At 41.5% G+C, this 23622-nt stretch overlaps 1 protein-coding gene across 5 annotated transcripts; it reads right to left on the bottom strand.

Annotated features, from left to right (window-relative positions):
- Positions 1-227: 227 nt before the first annotated feature.
- Positions 228-23137, bottom strand: LOC103991956 (AUGMIN subunit 8). 5 transcript variants are annotated; one of them, XM_009411503.3, is made up of 7 exons: positions 22869-23136; positions 20508-21816; positions 19837-19956; positions 18626-18742; positions 18409-18498; positions 1131-1238; positions 228-710 (listed from the first exon to the last, which is right to left on the bottom strand). In XM_009411503.3, exons 2-7 carry the CDS (start codon positions 21804-21806, stop codon positions 645-647), a joined length of 1800 nt encoding a protein of 599 aa, XP_009409778.2. In that variant the 5' UTR covers positions 21807-21816; positions 22869-23136; the 3' UTR covers positions 228-644. The 5 variants fall into 5 exon arrangements, with proteins under 5 accessions (XP_009409778.2, XP_009409779.2, XP_018684085.2 ...); XM_009411504.3 differs by having other exon boundaries at positions 20508-21809; XM_018828540.2 differs by lacking the exon at positions 22869-23136 and adding an exon at positions 22609-22825.
- Positions 23138-23622: the final 485 nt, after the last annotated feature.

Genomic DNA, 23622 nt, shown 5'->3' with positions numbered 1-23622 from the left:
TTTAACATTTCTCTTTTTATATTTTAATTTATTTTTCAACCAATTTTGATGCCATTAACCAATGCCGAATATGATTTTGCAACCTACCTATGTATGACAAATTTGAATCTAATTTTGCTTCTGCTAATAGTGATATTGAGAGCATATTTGTAAAGCATATTAAACATAGGTTCATCTCAACTATCTTAATCTTTATCAGTAATAAAATCTCCAACATCTCCAAGTGGTTATTCACAAGTAATCAAGTCATCACATCTGTAGACTTGCGAGTTACCTGTTAGAGAGCAAATCTGAAACGAGTTGGGTTGTAACTTTAGCAGTTCCCATCCTGCTAAAGTTGTTAATATATACATACATATGGAGAACTGAGCTTACTGATTTCAACCTTTTGCTTCTCATGTGTTGTGTACTTCCTTTTTTGCCTTTGTATGAGCACTAAAAAATTACATTTGACAAAAATAAAAATAACAAAATGAGGAGAAAAAAAAGGAAAGGGAAAAAGAAAATGGGGGTGTGTGTGCGCGCGCGAATAGCCCAAAACGAACTAACCACGGGTTGCAAGTTTCATCTCTTCCATTTCGAAGTTGTTACCTCAAGAAGCATGGGCTCTCATCACCCGATGACCTTTGATTTATGGAACTTGGTTAATCTGGCTCATAAGCGTCTTGTTTTAGTTGTATGATATGTGTTCTAAGACTGGACTCCAGCACCTGTTTCATGAAAAATCTCGGTTAAGATAAGATTTCCTGTTTCTGTATATTGTGTGGCTAATAGTATGAAAATATGGTTCCTTTAAGAAAATAAATGGATACTATGTAAGTAGTAGTACAACATGATTACACAAACGAGCCTAGTTCTCCATGGTTGGCCCTAATACCGAACAAGTTAAACATGGTATTCATGCAAGACAACATCCGGTGAACCACGGTTGACATAGATACAGGGAATTCATTAAAAGACATGATGTAAGGACAAAATTAAGCTTTCCATACCAGAAAGTTGCTAATGTAAATTACTTCATGTGAGAGATATCAATAAAAGAAACATGTGGAGAAACTAATGGTTGTATTTTGTAGTTGAATAATATATGACTGGGCTTGTAGCATAAGCATCATTTTATCAGCACTAACCTGCATCGCTGCTGTTGAAGCTAGTAAATCTCTGCACTCATCAAACATGGATTTTTCTCTTGCCGCAATGGTTGAAAGCTCAGAGACCAGCGACTTGGTACCCTCTACCTGATAAACATAAGCAAATATCAATATTATCATATTTGAACCCAGAATCACCGGAACAATCAACCATGATCCGAATCTCGGATTTTGATGAAACAAATTGATAAGTGTTTATAATTTGATTTGCGTTTTGAGTGACGCAAGATGCAATCATGTTGGGCCGGAGGAAAATATGTCGAGCCAGAGGAAAACATGTCGTAAGATTAGACGTCGAGCCGGAGGATCGATCGACGTATCGACAGAAGGCTTCGGGCCATGGATTCGGGCATCGAGCCAAGAAGAACGGATATTGCACCAAGGATATCGGAGTTGCGAAGGTCAACTGGCCGATTGGGAAATAGGCCGCAAGAGAGGACGATGCGCCGAAGAATCGAACAAAGCATCGATTGATCAATGACATGCCGAACAACATGATTCATGCTTAATAATAATTGTCTAGATCAAAGTGTGTTTTATGTGTGCAGGATTAACTACGATAGCAAGACATAAAACAAAATGAAGTCCCGGAGTCAAGAACGCGATTTCGTTGAGAGTTCGAGAGTTCGTCGGAAGTCCGGACGTTCATCGGAAGTTATGTCGGAATTGACCGAAAAGTCCAGGAGCTTGCCAAAGAAGCTCATCAGAACTCACTAAGAAGATCGTCGTGAAGTCCAGGAGCTTGCCGGGAGTCCGCTGGAACATTGCCGAGAGATCGTCGGAAGTTCGCCAGAAGATCGCCGGAAGCTCGCAGGAAGAAACCTAGACTTACGAACTTTGTTTAGCTTAGTAAATGTCTTAAAATTCATAGTTAGTACATAATTGGAATTAGAATTTGGCTAACCCGATTAGGGGACAGTTGGGCTAAGTTTGGCCTGTGTTGAGCCAAGAAAAAGGCCCAAACAGTGACCAAACAAGTGAAACTGTCGTGACACAATCTCCGAGACTATGTCAGGCGATGATACAGCCAGTCTGGGCGGTACACAAGTGAAACTATCGTGGCACAATCTCCAAGACTTTGTCAAGCGATGATACAACCAGTCTGAGCGATAAACAAGTGAAACTATCGTGGCACAATCTCCGAGACTATGTCAGGCAATGGTATTGCCAATCTAAGTAGTGGTACCGCCCAGACACAGTCTTCTAGGCGATGGTACCGCCCAGTGTCAAGCTGCAACCGATGGTACCACCCAGTGTCAGGCTGCAACCGATGGTACCTCCCGTACCCTAAAATTTCAAGGGATTTGAATTTTGGCTCCATTTTTTAAGCCATTTGGGGTTTATAAATATCCTAGCTATTCCTACATGGAGAAGTAAGAAAAGTAAAAAAACTCTATGTTTCTAGAGTTGAAAACCCTTGTAAAGTATAGAGTCCCTCCTCCTAAAGTTTAGAGACCATTCTAAGGGAGAGTGTGAGGAAAGCTTTGTAAAAAAGGGTTGTAAAGGTTCTCTCCTGAGCCTGCAAAAGGAGAATAGAGTTGTAAGAAGGAGGTTAATCTTCGCCTATTAAAGAAAGATCATTAGTGGATGTCGATGGCCTCGACGGAAGGGGAATCGACGAAGTGGATATAGGTCACGGCGACCGAACCACTATAAAAAACTTTATTTGCATTTCTATTCTTGCTATTTACCTTCACTGCAAACTACTTACTTGCTTTACTTTCATTACGCTTACGAATACAATTTCAAAATTAACATCTCTCCGAAACGATTTTCGTCGAAATCGATTTTAATCGAACGAAGATTTTTTAAACCGACGTAATCTTTCCGCTGCACTAATTTGAAATCAATCACACAAAATAAAACACATAAAAAGAAAATTGTATTATCATTGGAATCAAAATGATAACCAAATCGCTTATTTAAAGAAGCCTTATGTTTAATGTGTTATATTTTTTGTCATGACGAGGAAATTTGTTTTTTGGTTTAAATGATGATATATGCTTCGATTTGGCATAAATGAAAAAGGCATGCTTCTACAACTTAAAATGAAACAACCAAAAAAGGAATGCATTTTAAAAATAAATGTTTGTATCAGGGTCTGCCATACCGAATCGTACCGCCCGTACCGGTCCGAGAGGCGACCGGTACGCGGACCGCCCGCTACCGGATGATACACCCAAAAAATGCCCGTATCGAACGATATGGGTAATATCGGGCGGTAACGGTCGAAATTTCGACCGTTACCGAGTGGTACCGGGCGGTAACGGTCGAAATTGACCGTTACCACACTGTAGCAGTGCTACAGTGCTCCAACGGTCAAATTGACCGTTGGAGCCCTTTCTCCTCCTATTTAAACCAATCTTCTCTCCCCTATTTCATTATACTCTCTTAAACTCTCTCTCAAACATTTTTTTTCTCTCATAAACTCTATAAAACAACGATTTGTGAATTCAATCGAGACTAATTTGGAAAGATTAAGAGGAAGAACTTTCTAATTAAGAGGTATGTATTCGTTTTCTTTAATTAGAGAGTAATTAAGATATTTAAGATTATGATTAGTGTTTTTCATGCATAGTAAGTATTGAATAATATTTATCATAGTAAAATAAGTTTAATTAAATTTTATTAAAGTTATTTAATGCTACGATTAGTTATTTTAATGATGATTTAATCAAAATTTGTTTGATTTTATATCAATTTAATGTCTTTAATACCTATTAGGGTATTTGTCATGTTTATAGTGGTGAAAGAGAAGTAATTAATGAAAAATTAACTATATTAATCATATAATTAGTGTAGATAAATGATAATTTTATCATAATTTAAATTTTGAATCATATTAGATTAAAATTACATATTTAATGTTTCTTTTATGTGTTTAACATATATATGATGGTAAAATAAATTTAATTATGTTTTATTAAAGTTATTTAATACTGTAATTAGTTATTTTAACGATAATTTAATCAAAATTTTTTGATTTTATATGAATCCAATATCTTTAATATCTATTAGGGTGTTTGCCATGTTTATAGTTGATGAGGATAGTAATTAAGATAAAACTCGGTTGACGTCAGATAACGCCTCACGCCTCGATCAACGCGACAGCACCTGGTCAAACGAACCAGAACGTCGGCCGAGGCACATTAACGCCTGCTCAGGCTCGGTTCTTCACGCCACGCCAGTGTCAGACGTTATCAGCCTGCCCCCTGCAAGCAGGCACATCAGGAAACAGTACACTTCCCTATAAATACCTTCTCGTTCATCAGGGAGGTGGGAGGACGGACACAAGAAGACTTCTTCATCCGAAACCCCTTCACATCATCTGACTTGATCGTCGGAGGGGTCGGGTCGAGAAGCAAGCACATCAGGAAACAGTACACTTCCCTATAAATACCTTCTCGTTCATCAGGGAGGTAGGAGGACGGACACAAGAAGACTTCTTCATCTGAAACCCCTTCACATCATCTGACTTGATCGTCGGAGGGGTCGGGTCGAGCTTCCCGACCCGACCTTTGTGCAGGTGTGAGGCCGGAGGTCCCCACGGGACGCGCAGGCGAGGAGCTCTTGCCCGGAGGAAGCAGCCACCCCGTCCCGATCGGACCACCGCACCCGACCACCTCGGCGGGTTCGAGAAACGCCCCAGGGAGATCCCCCGTCGTCCGGACCCGAACCGAGCCGCGTCGGCCCCGAAGCCACGGCTCAAGGTTGTTTCCCATAACATATTGGCTCAAGGCTCAAGGCCTGCCCGCTTGAGTCGTGTCCCTCAGCCTGAGTCGTGTCCCTCGGCCCGAGCCGTACCCCTCGACCGAAGACTGCCGAGTTCACCTCAGCGCAGCCTGCCCGCCTGAGTCGTGTCCCTCGGCCTGAGCCGTGTCCCTCGGTCGAAGACTCCCGAGTTCACCTCAGCGCGACCCGCCCGCCTGAGCCGTGTACCTCGGCCATCGGTCACGTGATGCTCGAGACCACACCTGCGCGGCCAGCCCGCCTGCGTCGTGCTCCTCGGCTCCATGCTCCCCGAGACACACCTGCGCGACCAGCCCGCCTGCGTCGTGCTCCTCGGCCCCATACTCCAGAGACACACCTACGCGGCCAGCCCGCCTACGTCGTGCTCTTCGGCCCCATGCTCCCCGAGACACACCTGCGCGACCAGCCCGCCTGCGTCGTGCTCCTCAGCCCCATACTCCAGAGACACACCTGCGCGGCCAACCCGCCTGCGTCGTGCTCCTCGGCTCCATGCTCCCCGAGACACACCTGCGCGGCCAGCCCACCTGCGTCGTGCTCTTCGTCTCTATGCTCCCCGAGACACACCCGCGCGGCCAGCCCGCTTGCGTCGTGCTCTTCGGCCCCATGCTCCCCGAGACACATGCGTCTTGCTCCTCGGCTCCATGCTCCCCGAGACCACGCCTGCGCGGCCAACCCGCCTGAAAGCTGAAGCCATGCCTCGGACTCCCGTTACAACGACCGACGCATAGCTTCTTTCCGGGGGGAATATGATGAGGATAGTAATTAAGATAAGACTCGACTGATGTCAGATAACGCCTCACGCCTCGATCAACGCGACAGCACCTGGTCAAACGAACCAGAACGTCGACCAAGGCGCATTAACGCCTGCTCAGGCTCAGTTCTTCACACCACGCCAGTGTCAGACGTTATCAGCCGGCCCCCTGCAAGCGGGCACATCAGGAAACAGTACACTTCCCTATAAATACCTTCTCGTTCATCAGGGAGGTGGGAGGACGGACACAAGAAGACTTCTTCATCTGAAACCCCTTCACATCATCTGACTTGATCGTCGGAGGGGTCGGGTCGAGCTTCCCAACCCGACCTTTGTGCAGGTGTGAGGCCGGCGATCCCCGCGGGACGCGCAGGCGAGGAGCTCTTGCCCGGAGGAAGCGGCCACCCCGTCCCGATCGAACCACCGCACCCGACCACCTCGGTGGGCTCGAGAAACGCCCCAGGGAGATCCCCCGTCGTCCGGACCCGAACTGAGCCGCGTCGACCCCGAGGCCATGGCTCAAGGCTGTTTCCCACAACAATAGTGTTGAAAGAGAAGTAATTAGTGAAAAATTAACTATATTAATCACGTAATTAGTGTATATAATGATTTTAATACTTCTTTTATGCATGCAACATATTTATGAATTATGATAATAAAATATGATTAGTTATGTTTTAATAAAATTACTTAATATTGTGATTAGTGATTTATGATCGATATTTGGTCAATTTAATATATTTATACTTTATAGTTTATTTGATTTAAATTTGATAGGATCATGGCACCAAAGGAACAGCCACATGATGATGCATAGGTTCATGCCCGAAAGCTAGATGGAAACCGTTATCATTGGCAATGTATTTATTGTGACTACATTGGTAAAAGTGGAGGAATAACTCGAGTGAAAATGCATTTGGCTGGTGGGTATCCTGATGTTGCAAAATGCAAGAATGTTCCAACGGAGATCCGTAAATTATTTCAAAGCAAGCTTAAACAAACAAAGGAAGATACATTAAAAAAGAAGGCAAAAGTTGAGGAAGAATATCATAGGGCTACACAGGAACCAGTTTATGATCAGTATGAGGGTTGCGGCGATGAAGTCGACCCGGATCTCACAACTGGGATTCGTGCATCATTGGAGCATCAATATATGGTCGATGAAGTAATGAGGCATCGACGACCTGTCTCACAATTAGAGCATGGCAGTGGTAGTGGAATCCAGAGGTCAACCAGCATGAGGCAACCAACTGCTCCTTCTCAGTTAGGCCGAACTAGTAGCATGAGATATGGTGGACTCCGTGGTTTTATAAGAGGTCTTGGCAGGAGGTCCGCACCAGATATTGTTGATATTGATCTGCAAGCCTATCCCCCACAAACAGCGAAACAGACACGGATTGACGATGCATACACAAAAGAAAAAAAGCAGGATATTGGAAAGGCAATCTCAAAATGGTTCAACTTTCATAGGATTCCAGCCAACACAGCCCAAGGTCCATATTATCAGAGCATGATCTCCTCTATTCAAAAGTCTGGCACAAGGATCCAACCTCCAACACCGAAGGAGATTTACGGCGTGTACTTAGATGAGGAGGTGGCAGAACTAAATGATTGGATCAAATCCTTCAAGAGGCAATGGGACGAATATGGGGTGACATTGATGTGTGACAGTTGGACAGGACCAACAAGAATGAGTATCATCAACTTTCTTGTTTATTGCAATAGAATAGTGGTGTTTTATAAGTCCGTTAATGCTTCTGAAAAGATCCAAGATGCAAACTACATTGAGAGCTTGATGGACACTATGGTAGAGGAGATTGAACCACAGTATGTTGTCCAAATAATAACTGACAATGGAGTGAATTTCAAAAAGACCGGTTTGCAATTGATGGAAAAAAAAAAACTTTGTTTTGGACTCCATGTGCAGCTCATTGCATAGATCTAATGCTGAAGGATATTGGTGAGTTGGATGCGGTCAAGAAATGTATAGCTCGAGCACAATCAATTACAAAGTTTATATATAATCATCATTGGGTCCACGCATTAATGCAAAAGTATGTAAATTGTGAGTTACTTCGACCTGGAATTACTCGGTTTGTTACCAATTTTATTGCATTAAAGTCATTACAGCAAAAAAGGCATGGCTTAAAGGCAATAGCTAGCTCACAAGAGTGGTCTGAATCCAGATATTCGAAATTGAGTGATGGAAAGAAGATAGAAAATATCATTCTTTCCTCTAGATTTTGGGAGACTATAGCAAAAATCATAAAAGGTATGGAACCACTTTATATTGTCCTCCGTAAGGTCGATATGGACAAGCGTCCACAAATGTCGTATCTTAAATATATGCTGATTTCAGCAAGAGAGGAGGTCAGGAAAGCATTCAAAGATGATTTTAAGGTCGACCAATACGTACGAATCATTAATCGTCGGACCGAAGTTCATATGGATCAAGATATCCATAATGTAGGTAAATTCATATTCAGAATAATTTAATTTATTATTGTTTAGATAATAAAAAATCATACTAACAAAATTATGTTTTGCAGCGTATTATCTAAACCCAGCAATTCAATATCGATATGTTCTTGGAACGCAAAATAATTTCCTAATGACACTATGAAATGTTATATATCGGCTCTTGCCAAACACTACCGAGGCAGCCGATGCTCTTATGGAGGGTCGATTATTTCGAGAAACAGTTGGTTCATTCTCCGACGTTGTAGTTGTATCATGTCGTTACACTATGGATCCTGGTGAGGAAAAGTTATGCATATTGATTATCAATTATATTTAATATTAATTATTTATTATGCTAATAAAATCTTATTTATATCTTTTTGTAGTCGAATGGTGGCTACAATTTGGAGGCGATGCACCACATTTAAGGAAGGTTGTCGTTCGTGTACTTTCACAGACAACAACATCTAGTGGTTGCGAACGTAATTGGTCAACGTTTGCATTGATTCATACAAAGGTCCGCAACAGACTCTCTTACAGACGGTTAGAGAAACTAGTATATGTCCATTATAACATGCGACTAAAATTGCGATGTGCTGAGTTGGATAAGAAGCCAGAGGAACCAGATATTGATCCCATTAACCTCCAATTCTACAACGAAGATTCAAAGCCAATGTTAGATTAGGTTAAAGCAGTAGAGAACCAAGAGGATCCTCTACTTGATGAGGCGGGAGATCCTCAGCGTCCTTCACGTTTTATCACCGAGGCAATAGTAGAAGAAGAAGCACAACCCCAACAGGTAGAAAATCCCCCTCGATTACAACATGGTAGGAGTCAAACTGCTCGAGGAATTACCGATACCCAACGGTCACACTCGTCCGCCAACGTGCAAAGGCAAAGGGGAAGGCAGTAGCATCAGTTGCATCGTTGGAAAGAATCGAGTCGGGCGACGAGACACCTTCACAATCACATTCTCTTTCTCACTCGGTCCAGAGACATGACAGCAACACGGACAGCAGTGCCTCGATAGATGATGGCGATGATGCCGGGCAGTCGTTGGTCTCATCTACACAACTTGAGGGTGGTGAATGGACTGAGGAGCAATATTTACACATGCCACTCAAGATTCAGATCATGGAACTCGACAAGGTACTGGTCAAGTTTATGCGCGGAAGGGGAAGGGGAAGGCAGTGGATGAATATGAACAAATACGACAGAGCATACATGATATAGACACAGAAAGAGACTCATCGTATTCACAGCCATCGTATTATGGAGAATCATATGGGCAACAAAAGTATAGTGATAGTTGGTCATCCTTCTCTGAGCAACAGCATGATACAGAACAACACCAATATATGCCTCAAGAGCTGCCTCGGACAAATATGATTCATGACGATCAATCTACGATCAGCACCACATTGATGCATCAATGGCATACGGTGTATCAATACACTATGTCATGGGATCAATTTCATGATTGGGTCCAACAAACGTATCATATTGATATGTATCGGATCGAGGACCCCGATTCACCACCCGTGGAGGCCCGTCGTTCGTTTTGGTGGTAGAATTAACAATCAGGTATATCTAGATATATGATTATTTAATTCATTTAAATTTTAGAGTTTATATTGTAACAAAATAGTCTAACAATTCAATTGATTTTTGTGTAGATATTTCAATCTATAACGAGCTGAGATACGAACCTCGAACAAGACTACCTCAAAGCCCGAAAAAGATATGTGATGCTATTCTTACCTAATTTACATTGATTTTGCTAAACTTATACTATTACTATATTTATTTCTAACTTGAAAACCCTATCCTAACTTTTTTTAAATTTTCAGGTATTTTCGGAGGGATAAATCGATGGAATCAGGTATACCGCTCGGTACACCGTACTGTACCGTACTGAGCCCGGGTCGAAACGCAGGTACGGTACAGTACGACGAACCTTGGTTTGTATCATATTTGATGATTTTATATTTTTTAAACTATGCATGATGAGTTGAAGTAGTAATGGTTTAAATGCATGAATCGACAATTTTTTTTGTCACACGAATCATGACTTCGTCACTTGATACTCTAAATTTTTTTTATAATTCATGAAAAATTGAGACATTATGCATGAATCAAGTTCTCGTGTGAATCTATCTATGTTGCCTTCATTGAATTTTTCGAAAAGTGATTTTGATAATCATTTTGATTATTTAAAAGGAGAATTGTCGAAATGATTCATGAAATTTTAGATTCATGACTTGATCATTCATTTGTTTATAAGATAGTTGAAATCTTTGTACCTTCGAATTCTTCCGTTCTCCTTTCAATTTTTTGAAATTATGCACGTTATATGTTGAAGATTTGACAACATGTTTTGGTATCATGAATACCCAAGAAATGTTGATTTGACAAATTGAATGAGTTAAAAATGAATGATGATTTTTTTTTCTCTCGATTATAACTTGTGATACTTATATAAATCATCATCTTGATTTCTCGATATTTGTGATTTGGAATGATGCATGCAATACTTATGATTTTATTATGATGATATGATGTATTGCATATGATGTGAATCATATTTAAAATTGCTTTAACTTGAATTCAAGGTTTATCTCAATTATGACATATTGTAATAAGAATGACACTTTATCTTTGTCATGATTTGAAAATTGTTGTAAAGGAAAAAAGAGATACAAAATTGTATTCTTTCCTTCTTTTTAACAATGACAAAGGGGGAGATAGCTTGCTTGCTTGCTTGCACATCTAAAGAGTAGCAAAAATTACAAACATACATATCGCAAAAAGAGGTAAAACTTTTTAGTTTGCTATCTTGCCTATCTCAAAAAACAAAACTTGCAACTTGCACATTGCAAAAGGAAGTAACAATCGCTAGTTTGCACACTTCAACAAGAAAGTTATCTTGCATTTGCTTTCGAAATATTGCTAGCTTACACCTTCTAAAATGAAATAAAAATAAAAAATAAAAAATTTGCTAGCTTGTATGTTGTAAACTTGCTATCTCACTACCTTGCATATCTAAAACTTGATAACTTGCATGTCCTAATATGATGTAGCACTTGCCAAATTTACTAGCTTGCATAATAATTAAAATGGAGATTATGTTTAGTATGCAATGATTTGAACTTATATCTCAAACACTTGATAGTTGAACTTATATCTCAATGTTTAGTATGCATATTGATAGAGGGAGTTTGTTTAAACTCCGGGAGTTAAGGTTAACTCCGTCATCAATTGGTTGTCATCATAAAAAAGGGGGAGATTGTTAAATCTCGGATTTTGATAATGAAACCAATTGATAATGTTTACGATTTGATCTGCGTTTTGAGTAACGCAAGATGCTTCGATCAGGATGAGACAATTAAAGCAGGAAGAATCATGTTGGGCTGGAGGAAAACATGTCAGAAGATTAGACGTCGAGCCGGAGGATCGATCGACGTATCGACAAAAGGCTTCAAGCCATGGATTAGGGTATCGGGTCAAGAAGAACGGATATTGCACCAAGGATATCGAAGTTACAGAGGTCAACTGGTCGATTGGACAATAGGCGGCAAGAGAGGACGATGCGCCGAAGAATCGAACAAAGCGTCGATGGACCAATGACATGTCGGACAACATGATTCATGCTTAGTAATAATTGTCTAAATCGAAGTGTGTTTTATGTGTGCAGGATTAACTACGATAGCAAGGCATAAAGCAAAATGAAGTCCCGGTGTCAAGAACGTGATTTCGTTGGGAGTTCGAGAGTTCGTCGGAAGTCCGGACGTTCGTCGGAAGTTCTGTCGAAATTGATCGAGAAGTCCAGGAGCTTGCCAAAGAAGCTCATCCGAACTCGCTAAGAAGATCGTCGTGAAGTCCAGGAGCTTGCCGGGAGTCCGCTGGAACATTGTCGAGAGATCGTCGGAAGTTCGTCGGAAGATCGTCGAAAGCTCGCCGGAAGAAACCTAGACTTACGAACTTTGTTTAGCTTAGTAAATGTCTTAAAATTCATAATTAGCACATAATTGGGATTAGAATTGGGCCAACCCAATTAGGGGACAGTTGGGCCAAGTTTGGGTTGTGTTGAGCCAAGAGAAAGGCCCAAACAATGACCAAATAGGTGAAACCGTCGTGGCAGAGTCTCCGAGACTGTGTCAGGCGGTGGTACCGCCCAGTGTCAGGCCATACCCTGAAATTTCAGGGGATTTAAATTTTTGCTCCATTTTTTAAGTCATTTGGGGTCTATAAATATCCTAGCTATTCTTGCATAGAGAAGCAAGAAAAATGAACAAAAACTATGTGTTTCTGGAGTTGAAAACCATTATAAAGTATAAAGTCCCTCATCCTAAAGTTTAGAGACCATTCTAAGGGAGAGTGTGAGGGAAGCTTTGTAAAAAGGGGGTGTAAAGGTCCTCTCCTGAGCCTACAAAAGGAGAATAGAGTTGTAAGAAGGAGGTTGATATTCGCCTATTAAAGGAATATCATTAGTGGATGCTAGTGGCCTCGACGAAAGAGGAATCGGCGGAGTGGATGAAGGTCACGATGACCAAACCACTATAAAAACTTGATTTGCATTTCTATGCTTGCTATTTACCTTCACTGCAAACAACTGTTAGGACCCTTTTTCTAAGCTTTTGAATAATGTTTGTTGAGTCTGTTTAGTCCAATTGTTTATTGAGTCGGTTTGGTTCAATTAGAGTCAAGTAGAGGTCTATTTAATATTTATTTATTATTAGAGTTCAAGTCCTGATGGACTCTGGGTGGAACTCTATAAATAGGGATGTAACTGCTTCTTTTCAGTAATCTATGAAAAATACTATTGTCTTTGGACAAACCCTAGGAGGTCGATCCCCTCGAAGTGATCAAGGAGGGCCGATCCCCTCGAAGCGATCAAGGAGGCCGATCCCCTCGAAGCGATCATTATCATCCCCATTTCTCCCCTTTCTTCCACGATAAGACTTTAGGGTGTTATCATTTGGTATCAGAGCCTACGATAAGACTTTAGGGTCTTATCATTTGGTATCAGAGCAACGATTCTTGGCGCAACCCGCCGCAACCTTGCTTCCCTTCTTCCCCACCACCACTACAAGGCAACTCTTTCTTCACCGTTATCGTTGTTTCCCCGGCCAGCGACCTTCGACCACCGCTCAACCTTCTCGCTGCCTCATCTCGCTCAAAAAAAAAAAAAAAAAAAAAAAAACAAAGGAAAAAGAAAAGAAGAAACACGAGAGGAAGAAGAAGCCGTAGCCACCCCTGCGTCCCCTGCTTCCAGCCAGCCCACCCGCCGCTGCTGCTCTCCGGCCAGCGCCCACCATCGCCCCGCTTCCCGGCCGACGACCACCACCGCCGTTGTTCCCCGGCCAGGAGACGACGCTGCCAACGTCCATCCCAGCCCTACTGCCGCCGCCCGCCTCCCCTTCCGTCGCAGCGCAGCCGCTCGACTCTTCTCCTCGGCGATCGTTGGTGACGCTGCTCCCAGCCGCGCCACCACCGCTGCCTCTCTACCGCAACCCTAGCCGTGCCCCCCCTTGGGTCGCAGCCGCAGCCGCCTGTTGTCGCAGCCCCTCGTTGCAGCGGTTGCAGAAACAGAGTTCCTCTGTTGCCGCAGCCCCTCGTCGATCGCAGCCGCGCCTCAAGCGTCGTCGCCTTCCAGCCGACCCACCACCACTGCCAGACACCGTGCGGCGACCGCTGCTCGCCTCCCAGCCGCCGCTTCCCTTGGCTCGGGCGAGAACGACCGCCGCCACTCCCCCTTGCTCTGCCCCCTTGTGACCGAGAAACAGGGCAATCCTCTTGCTGCTGCTGCAAATGCCGGTTGCCACCACCGTCGCCACTGCTGCCCAGCCAGCGACGTCGCCGCTCGCCGCCCAGCCTGCCACGACTGTTGCTGCCAGCCACTGCAGCCGTCACCTCAACCCCCTCGATCTGCACCGTTGCTGCAGCCCCCTTGCTCTGCATCTTTGCTGCAGCCGTCGGTTGCCACCGCTGCAGCCTCAACCCCGACCGCTTCAACGCCACCTCCCTCTTGTTCTGCCTCCGCTGCTGCAGTTGTTGGTTGGCATCACCGCAGCCTCAACCTGGCTGCTCGGCGATTGCTTCCTTGGGTCACAGAAGTCACAACCGTCGCCTTTCAGCCTCAGCGCTCTCATCTCACACAGTGACAAAAACATAGGGCAGCAACTCTTCCTCCATCGCAGCCACCGCAGCGGTGAGTCCTTGTCGGCGCTGCCCCCAACCACATCACCATTGCTGCCTCCCAGCCCTCAGCAGTAGCGATCCCTCCACGCAGCGACTGCAACAAGCATTGTTGCCTCTCACTAGCGCCTCCTTCCGCAGTGTGACAGAAACAGAGCAACACTGCCTTCCATCCGCGCTGTCGCAGCCATCGCAGCGGTGAGCCCTTGGCGATGCTGCCCTAGCCGCACCACCATCGCTACCTCCAAGCCCTCAGCAACAGTGATCCCTCTACGCAGCGACCGCAACAAGCATCGCTGCCTCCCACGCGACAACCACAGCTACATCCCCGCATCCTCGCAGTAACCCTTCATTCCCATAGTGTTGCCACCAATTGCATCACAACAGCAGCACCGAATAGGACAGTGATTGATGCCCTTGACCAACACCAAAAATAGGACTTGAGATTACAGATTTGCAGTCTTACGAAATGGCCATCGATAACTCAGTGAAAGCACAAATGGAAGCATTGGAAATTAGAATTGAGAACCGGTTACAAGAAGTACTTAATGATTTCAAAAAGGACTTACTGGGGAGCCTTAGTAAATTTCAACAAGGTGGGAGCTCAAGTTCTACATTGCATAGATCTGGAAATACTAGAAAAGGGCCCCAAGATTATGACACAATCTACTCATACATGAAGGTGGATGGACAGCTCTCAAAAATTTGTCAGACTTCTACAGTGTTGGAATATCAGAGTAGGTTTGAAAGATTATCAAATCAAGCTAGAGATTGGTCGGAACGACAACTTCTGGATACATTTATTGAAGGTCTTATTCCAGAGATCCGGTGTGAAGTTAAGGCTCGTCAACCTCGCACTATGATAGCTGCGATCTCATTCGCACATCTACATGAGAAAAAAATCAACAGGGAAAATCATGGAAACAGAAGTGATAACCACCAGATGATCAATATGCCACCCACCATATCTATTCCCAACCAAAGCCTTGACACCCGAGGACTAACCCAAGAAGAACTCAAGAAAAATTCAGCAAAGGGTTTGTACTATGATGAAAAGTGGAGTATGGAGCACCAATGTAAACAAGGGCAGCATATGATGATTGAGCCAATTGGAGAGGAACCAAAAGCAGAAGAGTTGGACTCCGATCATGAAGGTATAAATTCTAATAAAGACGTTGAACCTACCGTACATACAATGCATATATTAGCCGACTATTCTAACCCGCAAACTAAGGAAGTTGCCGAAACTCTGGAACATCAGCCTGTTATAGTTTTGATTGATACTGGTAGCACTAACTATTCTATGGACAGTGAGACTGTTGACCGATTGGCCCAACACATTGAAGACTGTGACAGATTCAAAGTAAAGATCATTGATGGACGGATTTTCACTTGTGATAGCAAAGGTTCAAAGATAAAATTGATTATACAGGGTCAGAAGTTTCATGCAACAATTACTACACTGAAAAATCAACCTGTTGCTTACACTCTCAAAAAGTGGAGACCATACTTACTTGATCAACGGGTTGTGATGCGTTGCAGATAGTCTATGGCTAAAGTGCCGAAGAGAAGCTCCCTGAGATTGATGCTGCTCAGCCTTGAGGACAAGGCTGATTTGAAGAGGGAGGAACTGTTAGGACCCTTTTTCTAAGCTTTTGAATAATGTTTGTTGAGTCCGTTTAGTCCAATTGTTTATTGAGTCGGTTTGGTTCAATTAGAGTCAAGTAGAGGTCTATTTAATATTTATTTATTATTAGAGTTCAAGTCCTGATGGACTCTGGGTGGAACTCTATAAATAGGGATGTAACTGCTTCTTTTCAGTAATCTATGAAAAATACTATTGTCTTTGGACAAACCCTAGGAGGCCGATCCCCTCGAAGTGATCAAGGAGGGTCGATCCCCTCAAAGCGATCAAGGAGGCCGATCCCCTCGAAGCGATCATTATCATCCCCATTTCTCCCCTTTCTTCCACGATAAGACTTTAGGGTCTTATCATTTGGTATCAGAGCCTACGATAAGACTTTAGGGTCTTATCAACAACTTACTTCCTTTACTTTCATTATGCTTACGAATACGATTTCAAAGTTAACATCTCTCCGAAACGATTTTCGTCGAAATCGGTTTTAATCGAACGAAGATTTTTTAAACCGACGTAATCGAACGAAGATTGTGGCATGTACTAGTGCAGAGCTTAGAGAATGTTAGAAAATCTACTTTCGTCACTAATTGTTGTTCCGTATTATAAGATCAATCACTATACTATTACTTGAAGAAGTATGACCAACTATCACCATACTACTGTTGGCCATAAAATTCTTCATAATACGACAGTTGTGAATACAATGAGCTTCACTGTATGTCTACGTCGTGTATGCTCTATCGTATCTACTCAAAATCATCCATTGTCTTCCTCTTTCGTGTATAAACTTGACTAGTAGCTCATTGAACTCCATAATCTGAATATTAGGTGGTATATGAAAAATATTGTTTCTCGGTCCATGCACCACCCTCAAATTGTCTAAACGTGACCATCGACTCCCCAATGTCACTGCCATCATCGGTCAAGGCATTGCTATCCACGTCGCTATTATGTCTATGGACCGAGCGAGCTGTTGAATGCGATTAAGAACGTGTCTCGTCATCCGACTTGATTCTTTCCAACAATACGACTGATGCTACTGCCTTTCCCTTCGCCTTCGCCTTTGCCTTTGCACACTAAGCGGACGGCTATGGCGATTGAGTGTCTCTAGTTCCTCTTGATTAGAGTGTTCTTCCTTTTAATCCTCCCAAATTAATCTCCAAATTTGATTTAATTCATGAATCACAGCTTTGTTGAGTTTAGTGAAAATATAAGAATGAGAGAGAGATATGAGTGAGAAAGAGTTTGAAAGAGTTTGAAACAAGGCAATCTCACCCCTTGATCGGTAACAATCAAAATCTGATCGTTACCGACTAGTACAAATCAATAACAATCGGATTTCGATCGTTATCAACTAGTACAAACCCCATATAATGTGATACAGGGTCATGTAATGTGTACTGCCTGATATAGGGCAGTCCGCATACTGATCCCCTATCAAACTACATACCGCCCTTATCAAGCGATACGCCTCAAGACGGTGAACCCTACTTACAAGGATTAAAATGTAGTGCTTCCAAGACAATGTGAATCCAGATCACAACTTCACTCCTTTGGTTTATGTTGATGAGTGTGGTAATCCAACTCAAACTGGAATTGTATAGCTCCACCAAGGAACCAAGCTAGATCATAGCAGATTTAGGTAACACTGGAATTTAGAGCTCCTAACCCAAATTTGATTCTCTCTCAGAGAAGTCCATGACTAATGTCAGAAATCAGAATCAATTTGACCAATGAAAGTTGTCACTTATACAAGAAAAAAAGACACTAGATATGATCATACATTAGATTCTAAAACAAACTTTGGTACAAATACCAATCAGACCAATATATATCAATGGAGTCTTTACTTTTTATTATTTTTTTCCAGTGATATTAGGTGGTATAGGCCGGTATGCCAGTACCAGAATGATCCGACAGTGTCAGAACCGGCACTCGCCTGAGAATTTAAAACTTGCTGACAGTAAATTGGCATGTCAATGGCAATTTCCATTAGAAAAGTATTTATGTAAAATATTGCCTCCACAATACTAGTTCAGAAAATACACTGCCAACATATAACCCGGTCGATGTTCATACAAAATGTAATCCTCCAGCTTTTTAGAAGCTTTAGAAATGGTGGGGAGACATCGATGCATAGGTGGACTAAAAGAAAGCACAACATACTTTGTACTTGAAAGGCCCAACATGGAGAACATCAACCTTTAACACAACTCTTGTGAAAAGGTTTTGATATAGATAATCCAACCCCATTTATAAGCACCACCACACTAGATGGGAGTTAATAGGTGGCAATTCAACAATAAAATGATGACTTGATTTATGTTCTTTCCTAACAAATATTCAGAAAGGAAGCATATTGATATTTTTTAAGGTCCTTTATAGTGAACGCAGATCGAAAGCAAAGAATATTATGGCAAATAATGTTATAGTAATTGGTAAAAATCTCAGTGTCACACCTTAGATAGTAAATGGGCAATGGAGGAACCCATTGCTTGCATAACGTCAACTGCTGAACTAACAGCATTTTTTACATCAACTACAGCTGCCTGAAACACAGAGACAAACAATTAAAATATTTTGTTAACTAAAATTAAATATAATTTTCTTTTATAGGCATAATAAGCTACATATATAGAATGAACGAATGTTATCATGTCATCAGTATGTAAATACCTTTGCACCTCCTGTAATAGGAAGACGTAGGGTGCTTGCATTTAAAGCTTCCACTGCACCAGATAAAGAGCTACAATGTTCCCTTTCTAATGCCACCCAACGTTCAAGGTATGCCATCTACAAAGTTGTTCATAGAAGAACTTAAAAGTTAACCATCCAATAAACAAATTCATATGTTGCCTTAACAAACCAATGTGAATGTGTATCAGAACAAAACTGACAAACCTGTTTAACATGTTCAAAACTTACGTGGTAGTTTTAACAAACTTTAGAAACATAATACACTAAAGAAACCATGCATCTACTAATGATGACATTCAAAACTGGTCGGGAGTTTAAAATAAGTGGATCAAAGGGAATACATAATTATACAGCACTAACATCATGTGATGCCAGCTACTCCTTTGTCCAAACTTTGAAGTCAAAAAGCTTCACGTGGTCAAAAGTTAAGCCATGATCATAAATATATGCTACATTTCATCCAAAACCATGAATTATGATGATTGGTAATTCAAAGAACAGAAACAACTTCAAATTAATATATCAAGCAAATTGATTTTGCTACTTATTGTTTTAAACCATCAAAAACTTCAGATGGCATTTAGCCTGTTGCAAAATAAGGAACATTTTATTTTATTTAAAACTATAACATTAAATGGTTTATCAGTATACTGATTAAATATTTGATAAATGACTATAAACTCAATGATATGTGTTATCATGGCAGTTAGCTAAAGAGCCTTTTAAACCACATTATATCTTGTGGTGAATAACTTAAGCTACATTAGATATCCCCATCAGATGCATGTATCTCAGAAGTTTCAAAAAACTGGGTTTGCCTCAGTCCATTCAGCGAGACAGATAAAATTTATAAACAATGCATCAGCAATGATCCTCTGATAATGGTGTTCAAGAGTCCATGTAAGTTGTCAAAGATGACCAAGTGACCTGGGTCAAATTTAGACTATTGGAACAAGTAAATGTAGACCTATGAATTTGACTAAGATTAAGATTTATCAAGACCAAATAGAAATTCATCAAATTATCCTTCTCCTAAAAAACAAAAAGCTGCAGTTCTAATAAGACATTAGCTATACACAAAACATCAGATGATGAATAAAAAATGGTAATATCCTGTGTTTATTCAATTCCACATTGGCTATAAGTGCCATGATGAATGAGGTGATAGAACTGAATGAACCAAATTGTACCTGTTCTTTCAAAATTATACGCAACTTCATTTCTACCTGCAGACGCTGCACATCAATTCTTTTCAAGATCACAGGATCATGCAATTTTGAAATTCTATTCCACACACTGTGAAGAACATTCTGTTTTTTGATCAACAGTAAGATAACCATGTTAGCCAAGATATACCAAGAGAGACTTTGACTAAGGTAATTTAGTACAATATCACGGGCATAAAAATAACAACATAAGAAAAGGAAAAGATTAATTCTCAAAACAAGCAAAAGTTGCAATTCATCCAATTTCTTGTTACTTCCTACTAACAATAACATGTTGGTCTATGCTTATCACCTAAACTCTATTATGTATAAATTATTAAGGAATGTCAAAGTGAGCATATTTCTTCTTAGTCGCCCTCAGCATATACTAATGTCCGATTGATCAGAAAAATGCCAACAAGAATGAAATTTGCAAAAGAAGAAAAGAAAGTGTGCTAAAGGAATAATGGCATCACATTGTCTGCCAAATATCTAAACACTCAAACATTCATCTTGCCTTAGAAATCTGCTCGAATATTTTATGCATAACATAATGTGTAAAAGAGATGTCAGAAACAAGAGTAACGTATTCTATCAAGCAGAACTTTGTATTTCATCCTAACAAGTCATTCTTCCTTGGATAGAACTAATAATACCTCTGTCTTCATTTTCTGAACCAATAGTGTCTTGTCTGCTCGAGCGTTGACAAAGCACCACCGCAAGTTTGCATTATAAAGCAGCTTTAGCTGATGAGCATCTTCTATGTGATTTCTATTCTTCTTTCCTTTTCGCACATCAACACTGTAGTTAAGGACAGAGGATGTGCCAACCATTCTGCTAGTAACGTTGCTAGATGATGAGACCGGAGTAGATGGTCTTGTCCTTGAAGGACTTGACATACCCCTAGCAGTATATGATGATGTTGATGTTGACAAAACCTTACTCGGTGAAGAAAGGCTACGCAAACCTGGGACTGGCGATGACTGAGTCTTATTTGACCGCGTTACTGACGAATATCTCATGGAAATTTGTGAAGAGGACTTTACAACTGATTTCACACACTGCTCTGCTCTTCCACCTCCATCATTAAATACTCGCTCCATAACCTCACTTAAAGATGGCTGGGGAACTCTAGTTGCACTATCAGATGACGGATTCGTTCTCTTTGGGGAGACCCCCCGTGATGCAACTGTTAAAGATGCAGATCTACTAGACCTATCAGAGAGATCCACACTTCTTGACAAGCCATTTGCAGACGACCTTCCTCCCAGCATCCCAGGCCACCGACATTGATCAATGACCCTTGCATTTGAGTTATCCAATGGTTTAGAATTCTCTGATTGGTCAGATGAGTTTCTTCCTCTCAGAGGAGTCCTCTTTCTCTCAATTACTATATTGGCCGGAGACTTAATTGTTTTCTCTGAGGAATTCACAACCACTTTTTCTTTTTCACTAACAGAAATTATGGGAGAATCTGACTGGAATGAGGAAGACAGGCTCCGCATTGATGGCCACAAACCATCAGGAGTCCTGTTGCTGAGTAAGCGCCGCGTGGTGCTGTGAATTTCCGCCACCATATCATGTGCTGGTGTTGTTGATCTAGAAGATGGGGAAGAGAGTGTAGAAGAACTAGAAGGGGATGAGGGTGCAGAGAACCTCGATGAAGGGGTTGTTGGTCGTCTCCTCCCAGCAGATTGGGGTCGCTTAGGCAGTGACACCGCAGGAGATGTGTGACTGGCATTTGGAGAGGGGTGTCGTCTTGGTGAACTAGGAGTTAAAACAGGGGTAGATGAGATCCCAGACTTGTACCTAGAAGCAACATTCTTGGGCTTGCAGGTGGCAGAAATGTCATTGTTCTTCTTGGAAGGGAGCAATGGCAACCTATGCTTATCTTCTGTCCAAGATGTCTTCTGCTGTGCCAAACGCCCTCGGTGCTCAACTCCACCTATATCCATTCACTGCCTCCTTCAAATGAAACCACATTGATGAGTTCATGAATCAGAAACGACCTATTTGTGGCAACAGCAGCATCACCACAAATCTGACACAGAAAGACTCCACACTAGTAAGGTGGATTGACACATAAAAATAATAATATCATGAAAGAAGGAAAATTCACAAGCAAAAAAAGAAGTTTTCTAGTGGAAATCCCATGCAGAATGATCCAAGGACAATCTAAAGAGGCAAGAACCGCACGATGGAGAGCACTCAGCTCGGTTCCCACTCCAAATTCCTCAGGAGGAACGGAGGTCACATCAAGACAGAATTTTCAGGTGACAAACACCATAAAGGGGGAGGGGGGGTGGGGGTTGGGGGGTTTGGGTCCCATAACAAGCACAAGACCAAATGAAGATTACCAGCAGAAGACATGGGGATAAGCAAAGAAATCGGCCGAACTATGGAGGATGGTATGCATTAGAGATAACATTTACTAAATACACCATAACATAATATTTCGGTTGTTTGTCGTCTGTCAGAATGCGTTCCACGCAATCCCATTTGCTCTCCACAAAAGAAGTTAAAGTGAAAGAAGAGAGAGATAAGAGGAAGGAGAACAATTGGAACGAGGTGAGAACCTAAAAATAAAAAAGAGCTTCACCTGTAGACACATAGTGAATTGATGAAATGAATCTAATTATAGGCAGGAAGAATGAAGATTCCAGGGTTTTGGGGAGGGGAAAACACGTACACGTGAATAAGAGTAACAATTTGCGCCAAGAACAAACGAATCGACGCACAATTACAACTTTTTCTTACCTCTACGATGTGATCATCCAGCTCTTTTTATTTTCGACGTATGTTTTACTCTCGTCGGATCAACACAAATCATATAAGAAAAGTCAGATAGAAAGCATTGATTTTTCCACCAGAAACCGGCGGATTCCATCAACCCAAGGCCACAAGAACAAAAACGACAACTACACATCTATAAATCATTGCGAATTCCATACAAGTACTTGAAATACACAACCCAAGTCTTCGAAATCATCAAAACCGATAAAAACAAAGAATCTCACCACGGGAATCGTTCACGGTATCTCGTGGAAACCGACGAGCCGCAGCGGCAGCGAGAAAACCCTAATCTCGCGACCGGGACGGCGCCGTCGATTCGAGCTTCCTCAAACTTTGAGGATAGAAAAAAAAATACCAGAACAAAAAAAATAAAAGATGGGTTTTTGGTTTAGTTGTGGTGGAATTCTGTGGGAGGAAAGGAAGAGGAGAGGACGGTAGGCAGATGTTTCGGTTGGGAAAGAATGGGGGTTAGAGGAAGAGCGGGGTTTCCTTTTTCTTTTATGTGACTATATGTTGCATATAATATGTAAAAAGTATATTAATTTGAGACCTAAGCTCACATGCCCAGTCCTCATGCCAATTTTGACCCTTCCTTTTCCAAGTCGATAAGATTTTTCTTCTTCTTTGCATTCCCCTTTGTGTAATTAAAATTGGACGAATCAGAAAAGTTTTTTTTTTATTTTTTAATAGTATTTTTTTACATAATATCTTGAATATATTTTTCTCTCATTTTCTATACATCGGTTCATAAGGTGACCCGATCCAGTTATTATTATGTTTAGTAAAATCGAATAGATCGATTCATCTTATTTATACCAAGTATTTATACGATTTATTTATTAAAAAATGTTATAATATAAATATAAAAATATTATAAATGGACCAGTTAACCTTATGGATTGGTCTCTAAGAAAAGTTAAAAAAAATAAATTAATGATCGAAGGGTATTTTAAGTATTAGATTAAAACAAATATTGTT

This window comes from Musa acuminata, chromosome BXJ3-7, assembly GCF_036884655.1.
Source record: "Musa acuminata AAA Group cultivar baxijiao chromosome BXJ3-7, Cavendish_Baxijiao_AAA, whole genome shotgun sequence".
NCBI classification, from domain to species: Eukaryota; Viridiplantae; Streptophyta; class Magnoliopsida; order Zingiberales; family Musaceae; genus Musa; species Musa acuminata.
Note: the sequence above shows the minus strand (reverse complement) of the source record. Positions and strands in the feature narration are given on the sequence as shown.